General features: G+C 38.9%; 1 protein-coding gene across 6 annotated transcripts in view; it reads right to left on the bottom strand.

The window, feature by feature from the left end:
• Nucleotides 1–16,658, bottom strand: part of KLF12 (KLF transcription factor 12) — a 487,534-nt gene that overhangs the window by 79,928 nt on the left and 390,948 nt on the right. For all 6 annotated transcript variants that reach the window (XM_058276583.1, XM_058276582.1, XM_058276585.1 and 3 more), the window contains one exon: nt 10,542–10,604. In XM_058276583.1, the coding sequence (XP_058132566.1) occupies nt 10,542–10,604 (63 nt within the window). The remainder of the gene's footprint in view (nt 1–10,541; nt 10,605–16,658) is intronic.

Raw genomic sequence — 16,658 nt, 5'->3', positions numbered from 1 at the left:
AAAGTTCCTAATTCTGGAAAAGTTACTACCTTCAATGATAACTTCCAGTTCACTGGACAGGAGGGCAAATTCATGGTGCTGGTATTAAGATTGGTGGCAGCTGTTTTAGTCTACTGGACACCCCTTCCATAATATTTGATACTGACACCTTCTGTCCTTTTGGGAAACAACACATCCTCATTAAACGTGGGCAGTTGGACTGTTCAGGAAGCCATCCTGCCCTCTCTTGGCCAAAGGCTGGGCATCTGGCCCAGGATGCAATGGACCTTACTCTGGTTTCCTGTATGTGATTTTGAGCAAACTAACCAAAGGTGCTGGAGTAACTCACTCTAGCCCTGTTTTACAGAGGCTGCATATTAACTCCTGCTCCCTGTACCTTCTGTGCTGCCCCGGTACCTGTGGCTCCTAAATAAAACCCAGTTTCTCCCATTCTCCTTTGACTCTGAGATCCACCTCATGTCTTGCTTAAGTTGGCTAGAATCGGGCAGTTTCCATTACTTCCAAAAAAGAATCCCACCTGATAAAAGAGACTAAATGAAATGAACATTTAGACAGAGATAATGGTTACAAGTCAACAGGATACTGGCAGGGTCCTTGGCCCTCCTGCTACTTAAGAAGAAGTTGTGTCCAAAACCTATTTGGCAGTGGGTTGGTTTAAAATTTTTAATAAATATACATACATAATTGATTGCTCTCTTAAAACTGACTAAAAGAAATATGTGAATTATGAGGATATTGGTCTTACCCTTAGGTAATCTAGTGAAATGTAATAAATATACAATTTTAAGGAAATTACAAAGAAATTTTATGAAAATCTGGTAAACAACTGGAAAAAATTATAGTAAGGTGATACCTGATTAAGATAGCTAGTTCATTCTCCATGTGTTTACAGAGAAATCTCCGTGGCTAAAAAGTTGACAATGTGAATATGGCTGATAAATGAAAACAAAAACAAAACTTCTGGTACACTGCATGTTCTTGCAAGGAATCCCCTTAAAATGAATTACTCTAAACAATATTCCTAGCGTTTTTGCAAATGCATTAAGATTTGTGATTGGGTCCTAATTTTATTCACTATTCTTTCAAATATACATTTAGAAGACAGCTATGATTGAAAAGTGATTAACTTTTCAGTCCAAATATATCTAATGAAAAATATAGAAAGACTAAGAAATATGCCTTCTCTAGATACACATAAGATCTTTACTTAAACTTGATATGTTAATTGCAGCATGACTAGTATTGCTGTTATCATAGAAATATATTTTTCAATATTGGAACACAGTTTTTTCCTGCATTAATCAATAGCATCACTAATCAAGAGAAACCGCTTTCTAAGTGCCTCAAATGATTTGGAGTTTGTTTGGAAAAAGGGATATGAAGACACATTTAATGACTTTTCACATCCCTTTGCTCTTCGTATTTCATTATAACATAACATTATAAAATTTACATCTGAACAAGTTTAGAGAGGAGAGGATTGCAGTGAAAAATAACCTATATTACGGAACTTAAAACTCTAGAGTCGCTGCAAACTGGATGTGGCTCAACCAGTTGGGTGTCCACCTACCACAGGGGAAGTCTCCTGTTTTGAGTTCTGGTACCTCCTAAAGAAGATGAGCAGATGTCACACCCACCGTGATATGGATGAGGTAGACACCACACCTGCCTCAACAAGATAGATTCCACACCCCCCACAACAAGCAGACGCCTAAACAAGCAAATGCCACAAGCCAGCACATGCCTCAGCCCACGGGGAGCAGATGTGGTTCATGTCGCTGGACACTTGCCTCCTATGTGGGGAGGTCCTGGGTTTGGTTCCAGGTGTCTCCTGGAGGTGAGCAACAACGAGCAGAGCAAACAAGATAACTATCTGGGCGGGGAATGGGAGCAGGATACCTAAATAAGTAAATAAAAATAAAACCTTTTTTAAACACACTCACTCACACACAAAACTCTGTAGTCAGAAGAACTGAAAGCAAGGATGCAGACCAACATTCAGACAGATATGTCTACCACTGTTCATAGCAGCATTATTCACAATTGCTAAAAGATGGTAACAACCTCAGTGCTCATCAACCAGGTAAAGGATAAACAATATGTGGTATATACACATGATAGAATACTATTCAGCTGTAAGAAGAAATGAATCAGGGAAGCATGTGACAACATGGATGAACTTTCAGTGAAATAAGCCAGACACAAAAAGACAAATATTGTGTGGTCTCACTGATATGAACTAAATATGATGAGTAAATTTATGGAGTTAAACTATAGACTAGGCAGTAGGAGACAGAATGTGGGTTGAGAAGGGGGAGCGGATACTGAATGTATGTAGCATGTTTAATAAGGTCAATTCAAGTACGTGGAAATGGATACTAGAGTTGATGGTAGCACATTATAATGAGTAAAACTATAACACTGCTGATTTATAAATGTGATTGTGGCTAAAGAGGTAGTCTAGGGAGGTTAATATTAATTGAAAGACATCTGAAGGATACTCTAGGGACTTTATAACAGTGGTTTTGGTGGTAGATGAGATTGTGGTTAATAATATATAAACACAAGAATGTTCATGTATTAAAAGGTGTTAAGAATATGGTGATACATGGAAAAAATACAATTAATGCAACTTACAGACTAGACTATAGTTAATAGTAATATTATAATATTTTTGTAGCAAAGGCAAAGAACATACCATATCAATGTTAATAGTGAAAAAAAGAATATGGAATTTAGTTTTACGAGAGAGGAATATGACCGAGAACTTTTTTCCTTCATTAACAAGGAGAACTTGGTCATGCCATTTAACCAATCTGTGCTCATTTATGTATCTTTCTGAACACTGGAGAAATAATTAAGTTTGTTTTTAGGCTTAATAAGGTAAATGTGCCTGGAAAGAACTTTTTAAAAAGTAATGCTTCCATAATTTGTTAAGCTGTCTTTTGTCATTTTATTTTACGTTGAAATAAAGTTTACTTAAAAAAAAAAACCTCTTTAAAAAGCTCTAGTTTTAAGTAGCTTTCCCAGAGTAAATCATTATGCCCAACTGTGTGAATACATAAAATCAATCTATAAATAGCAATTGTATGAAAAATATGCTATAAATCACAAAATCACTAACAAAGCATTTTGAATACTGAACTAATATCTTTTAAGTCATGCTAAAATTAGTTACTACAATACAGATATTTTATTTGAAGATCATACCATATCTCACTACAGTGCTGAGAATCAAGAGAGAATATACTGACATGTCCTACAGATTCATATATCAGAGTTTCAATAAGGAACTAAAACGGATCTAAGCAGCAGGCTGGTAAAAACAAAATGCTCATGGACCTTAACAGAAAAGGATGTCTAATAGAAGTGGTGACCTGTATGGCTCAGTATGCTCTTATAGCTTAATTTTCCTATAATTAAGGAAATAATTGCAGAAAATAACCTTTAAGTTTTTCCCCCAAATCTTTCCTGTCACTAAAGCAATACAAGAGACGAAATCAGTTGATATTTAGAGAAATGTGAAACACTTTTAAAATGGAGGTTTCTTGCTAAAATTCAGGGTAGTAAAGAGTTTAAGAAAATCTGGCTAATGTTTTACAATAAGTTCAATTTTAAAGGTTGTATACCCATTTTAAGTATACATAATTGTAACCAAGCTAAATTTGAGGAGGTGGCTGAAGTAATTAAATAATTTACTAGCAGTCATTCTATTATACCATTTGAATTTGGAGGGATTTAAAATATAGTAGTATCCTGGAGGCACTTCTGTTTATTGGAATTCAGAATGTGTACAGGGCACATGTAAACCGTCCATGATTACAACTACAGCACACTTTCTGAATCTCTTATTACCGAACACTGGAGAGAGCATGTTTCCAAACAAAATTTAAAGTCAACTTCCTGCTACTTGTTATTTGTTAAGCTGTATGTTTTCGTAAAATGTATGGATTTAAAAATTTGTGAAGACAGGCATTCTGGAAACTAGATGTTTCACACATTAAAAGTACAAACATAGTATCATAATTTCTGTCCTGTGGGTCAAGAAGAACAGTGGCATTCTCTGATGATTAAAGCAATATAACTAATATTATCTCTAGATACGAGCATGCAAGGATCTGCACGATGATGAGAAATCATTGTGGCAGGGAGTAACTGTCAGATATTAGTGTGGGCAACAATGTCTTCATCAGGCCTATCCTATAACTCCTTTCTCTCCCACCATAAACCCACCCAATGGGAATTTTTCAGACAAAAGTCTTAATGAATTAAACATTCCATTGTGAAGGTTTGAAGCTGGAGGGACCCCAAGAAAATCAGATTCCTAAAGCTGGTTAATTCCTGAGGATGCCAACCTACTGTGGGTGGGACCTTTGGATTAGGTTACTTTAGTAGAGCATGGCCCAGGGTAGGTCTTAATCATCTTCCTGGAGTTCTTTATATATGGGATAAATATGGAGAGAGAAAAAGAAAGCCACAGAATCTAAAAGAAAGCCACTGAAACCAGAAGCTGAAAGCAGGGGCACTTGGAAGAGAAAGGAGAGACCAGCAGACAACACCATGTGCCTTGCCATATGACAGAGCAGTCCAGGATCACTGGTAGCTGGACATTGGAGAGACAGCAGCTCTGGATGATTTCTTGATCTGGACATTTTCATGGCCTCAGAACCATAAGCTTGGTTTTTTTAAAAAAGATTTATTTTTATTTATTTATTTTTCTCTCCTTCCCACTCCTCCCCGCCCCCCATCCCTGCCCCAGTTGTCTGTTCTCTGTGTTCATTGGCTGCGCGCTCTTCTGTCCACTTCTGTTGTTGTCAGCGGCAGAGGAATCTGTGTCTCTTTTTGTTGCGCCATCTTGTTGTGTCAGCTCTCCGTGTGTACGGCACCATTCCTGGGCAGGCTGAACTTTTTTTTCACACTGGACGGCTCTCCCTACAGGGCACACTCCTTGAGCAGGGGGCTCCCCTATGTGGGGGACACCCCTGCATGGCACAGCACTCCTTGTGCGCATCAGCACTGCGCGTGGGTCAGCTCCACACAGGTCAAGGAGGTCCAGAGTTTGAACCACGGACCTCTCGTGTGGTAGACAGATGCCCTAACCATTGGGCCAAGTCTGCTTCCCCCATAAGCTTGTTGAGAAATCCCCATTGTAAAAGCCAACCCATTTCAGGTATATTGCATGTCAGCAGCCTAGTGAATTAAAACACCCACTTATTTAATCTCTAGCCTTTCACTTACTCTACACAAAGGTAGAGTATTTAACCTGTAGCATTTCTCTTACTCTCTACAAAGATAGGTATCTGTCAGATACTGGTGGACTCCTGGACAAGTATCCAGAGACAAGGGTTTATAACCAGCTCTGACACATAACATTTTTGGTCTTTGGGCCTCCATTTCCACAACTGTAAATGAGGAAGTTTAACTGAACTTGATGATCCTTCAATATCTTTACATCCAAAATTGATGACTCCTCCATTTGGAAATGTTCTGTCCCTACCTTAGATGCTCAGCCTAGTTTTGTCCTATGTCAGCTTTACTGAGAGGTTTCCAATAGTAACAACTTCAGTGCCTCCCTCTACTAAGGCAAATATTTAAACAAGAAGAAATGCTCTTATTTTTATGACAAAACTCAATCCTGGCTGTATTACTCAAAGAGACTCTGTGAATTCATATCTAATATTTGCATATAAATATTTTAAGTTTATTGTGGCACTATATCCAACAATAAAACATCAAAGTGGGAAAAAGGCTCTTCCATGCCCTCCACAAAAATCTGTAAAACAAATTTTCACATCCAAATGTGAATGTGATTCACATACAGAAGCATCATAATTTATATAGACACTAAAAAATGGGATCTTTTGCTTGTATACAGCTACCGACAATCTCAGGCACATTGGTAAGAAATAGATCACAATTGTGACTGGTGGTGGCAGCATCCAATTGGCTAGAGAAATTATTCTATTTTAATGATGACTTTCTGTTACTAAGGATTTATTTTCCATGCCCGTATATAAATAGTACATAAAGTGCCTATTATGAGATACCCCTACCACTGCTACATCACAGCCCTAGACACATGTTCTGGGTGCAGAGCACAACAGCCACCATCACTGTCAACAATAGCAGCAACATATGCCAAAGTCCTTCAACACTTTAGGATGAAGCAGGGAAGAGGAGGGGTGGAGAGGAGAGAAAACAAAGTGCAAAGCTGAAGATGGCTCACATACTAATATATATGTCTGGAGAATTCTCACACTGACCCTGGAAATTTCCGAGGCTTTAAATCAACTCCATTGTTCAGTCCATAGATAATCTGCACAAAACCCCTCCCTGTCCTGTCCCCAGACTCTAAATACACTGTTTCCAGATTCCTATTATATCTTTGGGAATAACACAGTCAAGAAGATAACTTGGAAAGAGCCTTCCTGTAGATGTGATGAAAGAATCAAAAAAGATCCATAAAGAACAAAGGTCTCTGACTTCATATTCAAGGCTCTAAAACGGAATTTCTCCTAAATGGAGCAAAAGATTTTTTCCTTGTGCTATCAGATGCAAGACTGAAGTTCTCTAAAAAGATTATACATGAATATAGGACAAAGAAAGGTGTGCTTCCCTCTGCTTAGGGTCAGTGGTGAAGGAAGGAGGGAAGCTATGATGAATGAAAGAAAAAAATAAAATTCACAACATCCCAAAGGCATCATGAATCCTCAAATCTGCACATATTTCTTATGTGGCCACACTGAGGTAGAGGCATTTAGATGGACAGAGTTCACATCTGTCCTGGAAAACTACCAGTGATGGTTAATTGCATGTGTCAACATGCCTGGGTATGGGGTACAGTTGTTTGGTCAAACACTGGCCTAGTTGTTCCAAGGAGGTCTCTGGAAGATGGAATTAGTATCTATAATCAGTTGACCTTAAGTACAGGAGAATGCCCTAGATAATGCCTTATCCAATCACTTGGAGATCTTAAGAGGGAGAATTCATAAGGAATTCTATGTCCAGGCCCTCCACTCTTTCCTAAGTTTCCAGCCCAAGGAGTTTTAACAAAAGCCTTCAACATTAATCGTACAGAAATTTCCAGCCTCTGGCCTGCCTTATGGGATTCAGACTTGCCAGCCCCTACAATGACACGAACCAATTCCCTATAAAAAATCTCTTAATACGAACACAGACACACTCACACTCATACTCATATCCTGTTGGTTCTATTTCTCTGGAGAACTCTGACTGATGAACTATCTTTGATTGAATATTAAATGAGCTACCCAATGAGTTGATGTCCTGAACTAAGTTGTTGATATATCCTGCAAGAAGTTCTTTTTGCCATTCTTTAATCTCTGGGAGTTAGCTGATAGTTACAGCAAACCTGACTCTGTCACCTGTCACTGTTGCCCTTGAACCCAGGCACTCTCATTTCCTCCCTGAATATTTGTTCCAACTTTTTCTTTCCATATTAGCAGGTTTTGTCTGAATTAAAGACATTGTTCCCACATATTTCTTCAGCTCCAGAGGAAATGTTGCCGCATGACTGAGGCCAGCTGATGCTCCCTCTCATTTTAATATTATGCAAAGGAAAACACTACTTAAAAGTTTTATACCATCTTTACTCAACAATAAGCACTGGTTTAGTAGCTTTATCACAATCACTTACATCCACAACTACCAATTGCCATGTATATCCTATGCATAACTAAACACTTCAATGCATTTTCAACTTTTAGTGAGATTTAATCTAGCTTGAAAAAACAGTATTTTTAAATTGTTGGTGCATTTTCTAACCTAGCTTTAATTCTCATGTATAGTGCTTAGAGATCTAACTCAAGCTAGAGAGCCATGCTAGTGCTGAACTTGACGTCTAGGTTTAAGAAATCACCCAACCTTTTCTTTGGGGGAGAGCAACCATCACTTTTCCTTTATCTTCCCTGCTAACAAGATATCTGAACTTTCTCAACTTTCAGGGCCTAGGTTTTCACAAAGAAGTGTTTATCACTTCACTAAATGCAGGTGCTACATGATTCACTGGACTTATTCCTAGCCTAGAGTGATGTATTTCCATACACCAGCCCCACAGTATTTACTTAAGGAAGACTCAATTTAGAATACATAATGGAAATTTTAGCTAACTCATAACCAAATAAAGTATGCACACTAAGATGATGTAGGCTCCTACTCTAGATAATTTAGAAGTATCTCTAAGGTCACTGCATATGTGTTTCAGTCTACAAAGAAAGTACTCTTTCACATCTGTGCTTTATGATCTCCTATACTTCTAGGTCTTTACTCACAAACCTTCTCTGGGATGGATTTTCTGCCAGTCCCCCGGTTTCCTTCCTTTCTTTATACTTTCCCTCTTTTGTACCTACCCACATTCAAAGTTACCTTAAATAGAGTTGATGACTCCTCCCTCTGAACACTATACTAGAAACACATCTCCTTAGAGCATTATCTGTATTTTATTATATTTTAGGTGTGTTTGTATGTTATATGCATAAATTACCAAAGTGTGCACATGATGACTCGCACAAACACACAATGCACATATATACATCCCTCATAAGACAGTCCCGGGAGGACAGAAATCATGTTTTGTTTGTTTGTTTAATCTTTCTAATCCAGTGCTCTTTACAGTGCCTGGGAATGTAAATAAATGTTGTGAATAAATGGAAGTTGAATTTTCTCAAAGCCAGTAGCAAAACTCCTTTTTGTTTTTCATGGATCACTTCTCTGGAGATAAAAGTGGTTTAAATTTACTAACCAAATAATATGTATGCCATGAATTATGCAGGCTCAAATTATTGTTACTCCAATATTCCAGAAAGGAAAAGTGGAGAGAAGAAAATTTGTTATTTACTCAGTGTTTCACATTAAGCTACTGAGAAATATGTTTCAGAAACTGGATCTTATGACTGACAGGTATTCTATCCATTAGCTTATGTTGCTCACTTGAGCCTTTCATATCCTCTCTATGTAATAAAGTTTCTTTAGCAGAAGATGCCTTGTACCATGTAGGAATATAAATTCTGTGCTGCCAAGGCATGGGCCTGATTTCTCCCCTTCCTTTGATGTAATGCCCATCCCCTTATCTTTATTCCCTCAAGCTTTCTAGGTTTGACAGAGGATAATATGGTTTAGTGATTGTGAGAAACCACTAAGGCGGCTGCCCCAGCTTCTGGGCAGTATGTAAGCAAATGCATGCATCCTCCGTGCTCCATTTCCCCCTCTGTGAAAAAGGAAATCATAATATTTAACAACATCACCAAGCTATTGTGAGGGTTAATTAGATTTAATGGCGGAAGGGAGGTGAGCTGATTAGGCACTATTCAAATTCAAAGTATCATTATTTCGTGTCTAAAAATAATCCTGACTTGGGTATAAAATTAATTTGGAAGCTCAATCGTTGGAAATCATATTTCCATACTTGAAAACAAAGCCATAGTTTTTCATCAAAATCCCATTCTAAGCACAATTCAGTGAGGAAAAATGGAGATTTGTGCATTTTCATTCCTCTGTCCAGTAATGAGATAGATGGTTCAATTTTTTTCCTTTCTTATTTCTTCATTTTCTCTCCTTGTTTTTTTTTTTGCAGATACATTATATATCAAAGAGTTAATGTTTGTGGAAGCCATAATGCAAAAAATAAAGGTTCTGAACTTACTTTTTTTGCTTGTTTCACATGAAAAATCTGTGAAAATGTCTCTTTATGTCCTCTCCTCAAAGAGTCCATAATCAGGAGTGGACGTGGCTCAAGCTGTTGAGCACCCATTTCCAGCATGGGAGATCCCGGGCTTGGTTCCCGGTACCTCCGAAAAACAAAAAAACAAAACCAAACAAACAAAACAACAACAAGCAAAACAAATGAAAAACCAACTCAGGGTTGCCGATGTGGCTCAGTGGTTGAGCACCAGCTTCCCTGATATGAGGTTCTGGATTCAATTCCTGACCCCTGGTACCTCAAAAAAAAAAAAAAAGTCAATAATCAATATTTTGTGTTTGAAATAGCTTTTCAAGGTTGTTTCTGATAAATTCCATCTACATTTTTAAGAACTAGAGTCAGTTAAAAATTAAAAAAATTAAATCCCTGGATATTTAAGGCTAGGGGTCAGGGGAAAAAAATCTAAATAGTAATCACTAACTTAATAATAGAGTAACTGCAAAAATCTTTATAAATTGGGACTGAAACCTGAGAAAAATCTGGGTTATTGCCTAAATCTCACTAAAAAGACTAAAAAAAATTGGGGTGGGGGGAGAGGCAGGATTCACTAAGAATGTGACAAATAATGGATAAAACTGGGAAACAGAACATATGTTAGGAAAAGTTGGTACATTCCCAGTTTTTGGTGAGTGAAGAGTTTTGTGTGGAAAGTGACTCCATCAGCATTTATTTAAAATTGTCCAAAGGAAAGGGAGACTGCACATTCCAGTTGGTAGAAGTGTATTCTCTATAGAAAAGCAGGAATACTTCTCTTGATTTTAATACAGCCTGATGAAAATATCTCAAAAGACTTTCAAATACTCATAATTTAGACTATACTTACCAAGAAAACTTCTGATTATTCATTCGAGTTCCCCGGACCCTGGAAACTGCGGACGGATGAACCCTGCAAGCAGAGGAAAGTAATCCAGTCATCAAATAGGCACATGCCCAATTGCAAATGCAAAGGAAAAAAAAAGTATCTAGTTTAAAAATTAATCTCTTCAGATTTGCTTAAAATAACCCTCTCCCCCCCCCCCGAAGAACTTGAACACTTCTTATAAATGATGCACTTAAATTCTTATGCCTGCAAGCCTGTGTCTCGCTTTTCTTCCTTAGCCCAAAATAACATGAATTTCTTGTAGTTGTGTTCACTGAGAGGACCCCTGAAGCTGGACCACCAGCTTTTACTGACTGCTTCATTCATTCAGTGCAACAGAAAGTTAGTGAATTCCTAATCCGACAGGTAAAAGGGTGGGTGTGAAAGTTAAATGAGGTGGGGTGTCTGCCCCAAATGAGCCTTCTTTGGTACCAGCTCCTGCTGTGGGGGGTGAGCAGTGGAAGGGGGGACAGAGCCACAGTCAGCCTGTATATTCACCTAGCTGATTTCCAGATTTAAAACCCCAGAAAATTAAACAACTTTATCTAAATGTACAGAAAAGAATGTATGGTAATGGGGGCAGAAGGATAGGTGAGAAGCTCTTTTGAGCAGGAAGTACCTCCAGAAGCGCTGCTCTATTGGTCGACTTTAGGAAAGCCAGTGCTAATCCTAAACTTTAACCAGATAATGGGGAAATGAAGGATATGCTGTTTTATGAGATTCCAGGGTTGGATACGTCCACTGGCAATAGTTTAGGCTTCCAGGAACTGCTGGTATCTTCCACTTAGGGGCTAGCTACTGAACCTCCAACTCTTCGTGGATCTCTAATTGGCAAAATAATAGGCCCTAGTACCTGCTTCCTTGTTGTCAACCTTCCCCTTTGGTCTATCTTCACTGGGATTTGTGAGATGGAGGCTGTCTTTTAGCTTGTGTTATCTTCACTATTTATTCCTCAGAAAGAGAGAAAATAGGGATATTTAAACTGGTCTTAAAGTCGAGTTAGAACCAACAGCTCCAAGGGTCATTCAAAGCCCAGCTCTCCATAGCTATTGAGCAAGTGAAAATCATTTCATAACAGATAATACGGTTCTAGCTCCCCAGAAGCGCCAGTCTCAGCCTTTGTGTAAATCCAGTCAGAGTGCACTTTGCACTCAGAAGGCTGATTTCTTCCAGCATCCCTTATTAACATTCTTTTCCTCACAGCGTTTCTCAATGGCTGCTGCAGCTGAGCTGCTCAGCGCAGATTTTCTGCTCGGCATGGGGGAGGGGGTGATAATTATGCAGAAAGATGGAGGGAGGCCAGGCAGCCCCTCTGGTGAACTGTCTCATTCAAGCACGGCCCACTTCCTGCTGTTCTGCAGCTACAAGGATCACCTGTTGGTCTTGGCATCTGGCCAGACGGGGGCCTAGTGGAAATGACAGACTCAGCTAAAAATGAAAGCCAAATTAGGGAGTGATAGAAAAACCAGGCCATAAAAATGCATGAGAATTATACAAAAAGTATTTTTTCTGCATAAGACATTTCATTTTTTCTTCCTTTTTGCTTGCTGTTTCTTTTTCTCTCTCTATCTGTAATATAATCCTTAAAGTGGACATCTGAGTTAAAAAATTTCTCCCCAGTTAAACCCCCTGACCTAAGGGAAAAATGCAGGAAATCCTCCTACACCCCCCTGGGGTGTCAGAGTCCTAAAGTCAACATAAAGTTCTGAGTAATCAGCCCCTATATTCATGGCTCCTCTTTAAGTATCTCTACATCCTTTAAACATCTCCCTCTTTTACTGCCCCCTCCTTAACCAGAGTGGGGAAAAGAAACAGTATTTCTATTCATCACTGTAACTCTACCAGGTGAAGTTTGATGGTAGGAGTATTTTACTAATCCTGCTCATTGGATTCATTAGTGGAGAAAAATGGGACTATTTAAAATACATAATTACAACATTCTCTAAGTATTTGTGTCTTTTACTAAAATTTCATTGACCTGCACATTAAACACCATAACTGGATGGTTTCCATAATGGTTTTAGGACATTCAAAGTAGTAATCAAAGAATTCCTGTCTAATATTTTATGACCAAACAATTATAATCTTTTTTAAATAAAAAAGGTAAACTAAGAAAGTTCTTTTTTTCCCCCAAAGTGAATAAAATAACCTGGAGCTCACTCATAACAACAAAGTAGGCCATAAATAATTGGTTTGCATCTCAGTCCCCCCGCCCCCCCCAATTCTTACTTCTTCAAAAGGATATGCAGGGTTTTTTTGTGTGAGTTTGGTCTTTAAATTGTGACACTTTTTTGCCATCGCCTACCTTCTTTCCACATATAGCTTCCTGCGTTTTCAGCAGGCAGGCAGGTAGCAAAGTCAAAACCCCAGTAGGAGAAACCACTGCCTAATCTGCATGTCATGCATTATTCATGACCTCCTGATTTCTGCACCTGCATCTAAGCAGGAAGCTTGTAGGGAATGTTCATTATTCTTCTCTTAGCCTCACACAGCTCGATTACTGCTAAGCCACTTTGTTCTGTAACTAAGGGTTTCAGACCTTGGTGCTAACTGCTGGATATAGAAGGGGGTCGGGGGGAGAGAATCACCATGTTGAAGAAAAGGGCATTCTTGGTTGTTGTGCATCATGTACTGAACCCTCCAATGTGCTCTTCTGGGAATGAGAGTTTATGTCAGATGGAAATGATCACATTTGGTGAGCTAACTTACATAGGAAATAAGAAGCCATGCCATTAAGGCCCTGCATTCCCACTGTTCTATTTATAGGCACTTACTCATCGGAATCAGACAGCATGTTTATAATTTTACCCAATGCGGGGCTTAATTTAGCTTTCTTACCCAGCATGTGACAACTTTTTAGACATCTTAGAAAAAAATTAGTCTTCCTCTTTTGGCCAAAGTACCTGATTCTCAAACTTTGTGTTTTAATGATTAACATCTATGGTTGATCAAGATGATAGATCACTGTTTTTCCAATGTTTTCATGAACTTAATAAATGGTCTCTAACAGCCAGTGGATAAAGGAAGGATGTGACGTCCAGACAGTCAACACAAATTATAGACCACTGATGGGTCTATAACTGCATCACAGAAAAGCTGTGACAATTTAAATCCAATCTTAAGCCCCAAGTGGAATCAGGATAAAATGGTTAAGAGTGCAATCTGTGTAGCCAGTCTGCCTGGGATTGAATCCCAGCTTCACCACTAACCAGCTGTGTTTTTTAGGACTAGTTATTTAATGTCTCTGTGCCTCAGTTTCCTCATCTGAACAAATGGAAGTAATAATGGTGCTTTGTTCCTAGGGCTGTGAGATTTGAATGAGTTAATAGTTTTAATGTGCTTAGAACAGTGCTTGTTATCCAGGAAGAATTCAATACACGTTTGCTATTTTTTTTCACCTTATTTCTCACCCCTTCCCCCCCTCCCCTACCCCCCCCCCCATTGTCTGCTCTCGGTGTCCATTTGCTGTGTGTTCTTCTGTGTCTATTGTATTCTCACTAGGTGGCTCCGGACACCCATCCTGGGACCTTCCAGAGTAGGAGAGAAGTGATCATTCTCTTGCTCTACATCAGCTCCCTAATTTGCTGCATCTCTTGTTGTCTCTTCTCTGTGTCTCTTTTTTCGTTACATCATCTTGCTGCGTCAAATCTCCATGTGGGTGGCACCACTCCTGGGTGGTCTGCATTCCTGCACCGGGCTACAGTCCTTGCACGGGGGCTACTCCTTGCACGGGCTGACACTCCTTGCCGGCGACAGCCTTCCACATGGGCCAGGAGGCCCTAGGTATCGAACCCTGGAACTCCTATATAGTAGGCAGAAGCTCTATCCATTGAACCATATCCACTTCTATGTTAGCTATTATTCTAGCAAAGGTTATTGGACTGGAAAGGATAGGGAGATGGAACTGAAATATCCAGGTAACTTTGGGAGAAGAGTGTACAGATGTGTTCACTAGAGCTTGCTGTCTTAACTACTATGCTTCTACAACTTCACAAAGTAGAGGAAATAACAAAGAGAAATTAATAGAGTAACATGAAGCAAACACTGTGGCTTAAGAGGTATGGCTTAGTCTTTGGCATCTCATTTTCTCTTTCTTTCTTTTTTTTAAGAAGTGCAGCCTTCTAGTTACCAAATTGCAGGTATTTCATTTGTGCCTCATTCAAGAACAAGACAGTAATCACAGAAATACAAAATTGCCCTGATTTACTGATCCCTTACTATGTGCCAGGCACCATACTAAGTACTTTTGACACATCATCTTTTCTTCATATCATTATCATCCACACTTTATCTTTGAGAAAACAGGCATAGAAGAATTAGGTAACTTGCCAAGGTCACAAAGCTATTGAACAGCAAAGTCAGAACTTGCACACAGGTATATCTGATCTGTCCTACTCTAGATTAGCATCCAGTATTTATATATACACACACACACACATATATATATATATCCTCCAATCCACTCCAGAGGATGCAAATAAATGAATTAGTATCAGGGGCTTAACTAAGAAAATTATTATTTACTAAAGCCCAATTGAACATTCTATAATGTAAGTGGTTTTCCTGGCTTAAAACTGTCACTGGATTAAATAATGAGCTGGAGCTCATAAGAAATACAGTCATTGCAATATACTTTGTCTCCCTTCAACTGTTTATGAACATTTCTCATTATTGGTGTTGTTATTTTAATGCACAGTGTAGCACACATATATATTTTAGATGGTAGAAATTATTTCCAGTTATATCCACTTACTTAATTCTCATTTTCTCTGGAACTCAATCCCATCTGGTGCGTGTCCCTACCTCTCCAATGAAACCACTCTTGTCTTGGTCACCTACGTCCTCCATGTTTCAAATTAATGGTTAATCTTCAGTCCTCATTTTTCTCAAGTTCTCAGCAGCCCTTGACATAATCACCCTTGTTATAAATTTCTTAATTCAGCATCAGTGACATTTTTCAAACTTAGTCTTCTTTCTGCTTTACTTGAACATCCTCTTCCCGTATTGGCATGCTTAACAGTCACTTTCCTATGACGCTTTCTATTCCTTATTTAAATTCACTCCCTAGCTGTAATAATCTCTGCTATAGGTACCTCACTCCCTTAGTACAATCAGCCTGTCCACAGGCCTGGCATATCATCTATATAAATAATGCCTTCCAAATTTCTATCTCCAGCCCAGCCCTAAATTTTCTCTGAAATCAGGCTTTGGTTTCTCAATCCCAACACTTCCTTAAAAAAAAAAAAAAAAGTTTTCCAACCATATCTTCCTAATCTCAGAAAATGGCAGCATTATCACCTAGCTGTTCAGGCCAAAAACCTTGAAATAATACCTGAGTCCTCTCTGTTATATGTTAGAGAGGCAAATTCTTTTTTTTTTTTTTTTTTTAAGATTTACTTATTTATTTCTCTCCCCTTCCCACCACCCCTTCATCCCGGATGTCTGTTCTGTATGTCTATTCACTGCCTGTTCTTCTTTGTCCGCGTCTGTTGTCAGCGGCACGGGAATCTGTGTTTCTTTTTGTTGTGTCATCTTGCTGTGTCAGCTCTCCGTGCGTGCAGCACCATTCCTGGGCAGGCTGCACTTCCTTTCACGCTGGGCGGCTCTCCTTACAGGGCTCACTCCTTGCGCATGGGGCTCCCCTATGCAGGGGACACCCCTGCGTGGCAGGGCACTCCTTGTGCGCATCAGCACTGCATGGGCCAGCTCCACATGGGTCAAGGAGGCCTGGGGTTTGAACTGCAGACCTCCCATGTGGTAGACGGACGCCCTAACCCCTGGGCCAAGTCCGCTTACTTGCAAATTCTTAATATGAGGAAAAATCAGCAAGAACCTATTCTTTCAGACTAATAAAATCTTTCTTGTAAGACATTACTCATCTGGTAAGATCAGAGATTTTATATCAAGATTTTCAGATTATGTACATATAATATTTTCTCTTCTGAAATTTATCTTGTTTCCATCTTACATGATAAAATTATTAGCCCACACTTTTATCCACAAATTGTTCAAACTGTCCAACATAATATATACTTTAACAGCTCCATTTACTACATTTGTGGAAGAAAAGATTAACCTAGA

The sequence above is a fragment of the Dasypus novemcinctus genome, chromosome 15 (genome assembly GCF_030445035.2).
Source record: "Dasypus novemcinctus isolate mDasNov1 chromosome 15, mDasNov1.1.hap2, whole genome shotgun sequence".
In the NCBI taxonomy this organism is placed as follows: domain Eukaryota; kingdom Metazoa; phylum Chordata; class Mammalia; order Cingulata; family Dasypodidae; genus Dasypus; species Dasypus novemcinctus.
This window is presented reverse-complemented; position numbering and strand designations above follow the sequence as displayed.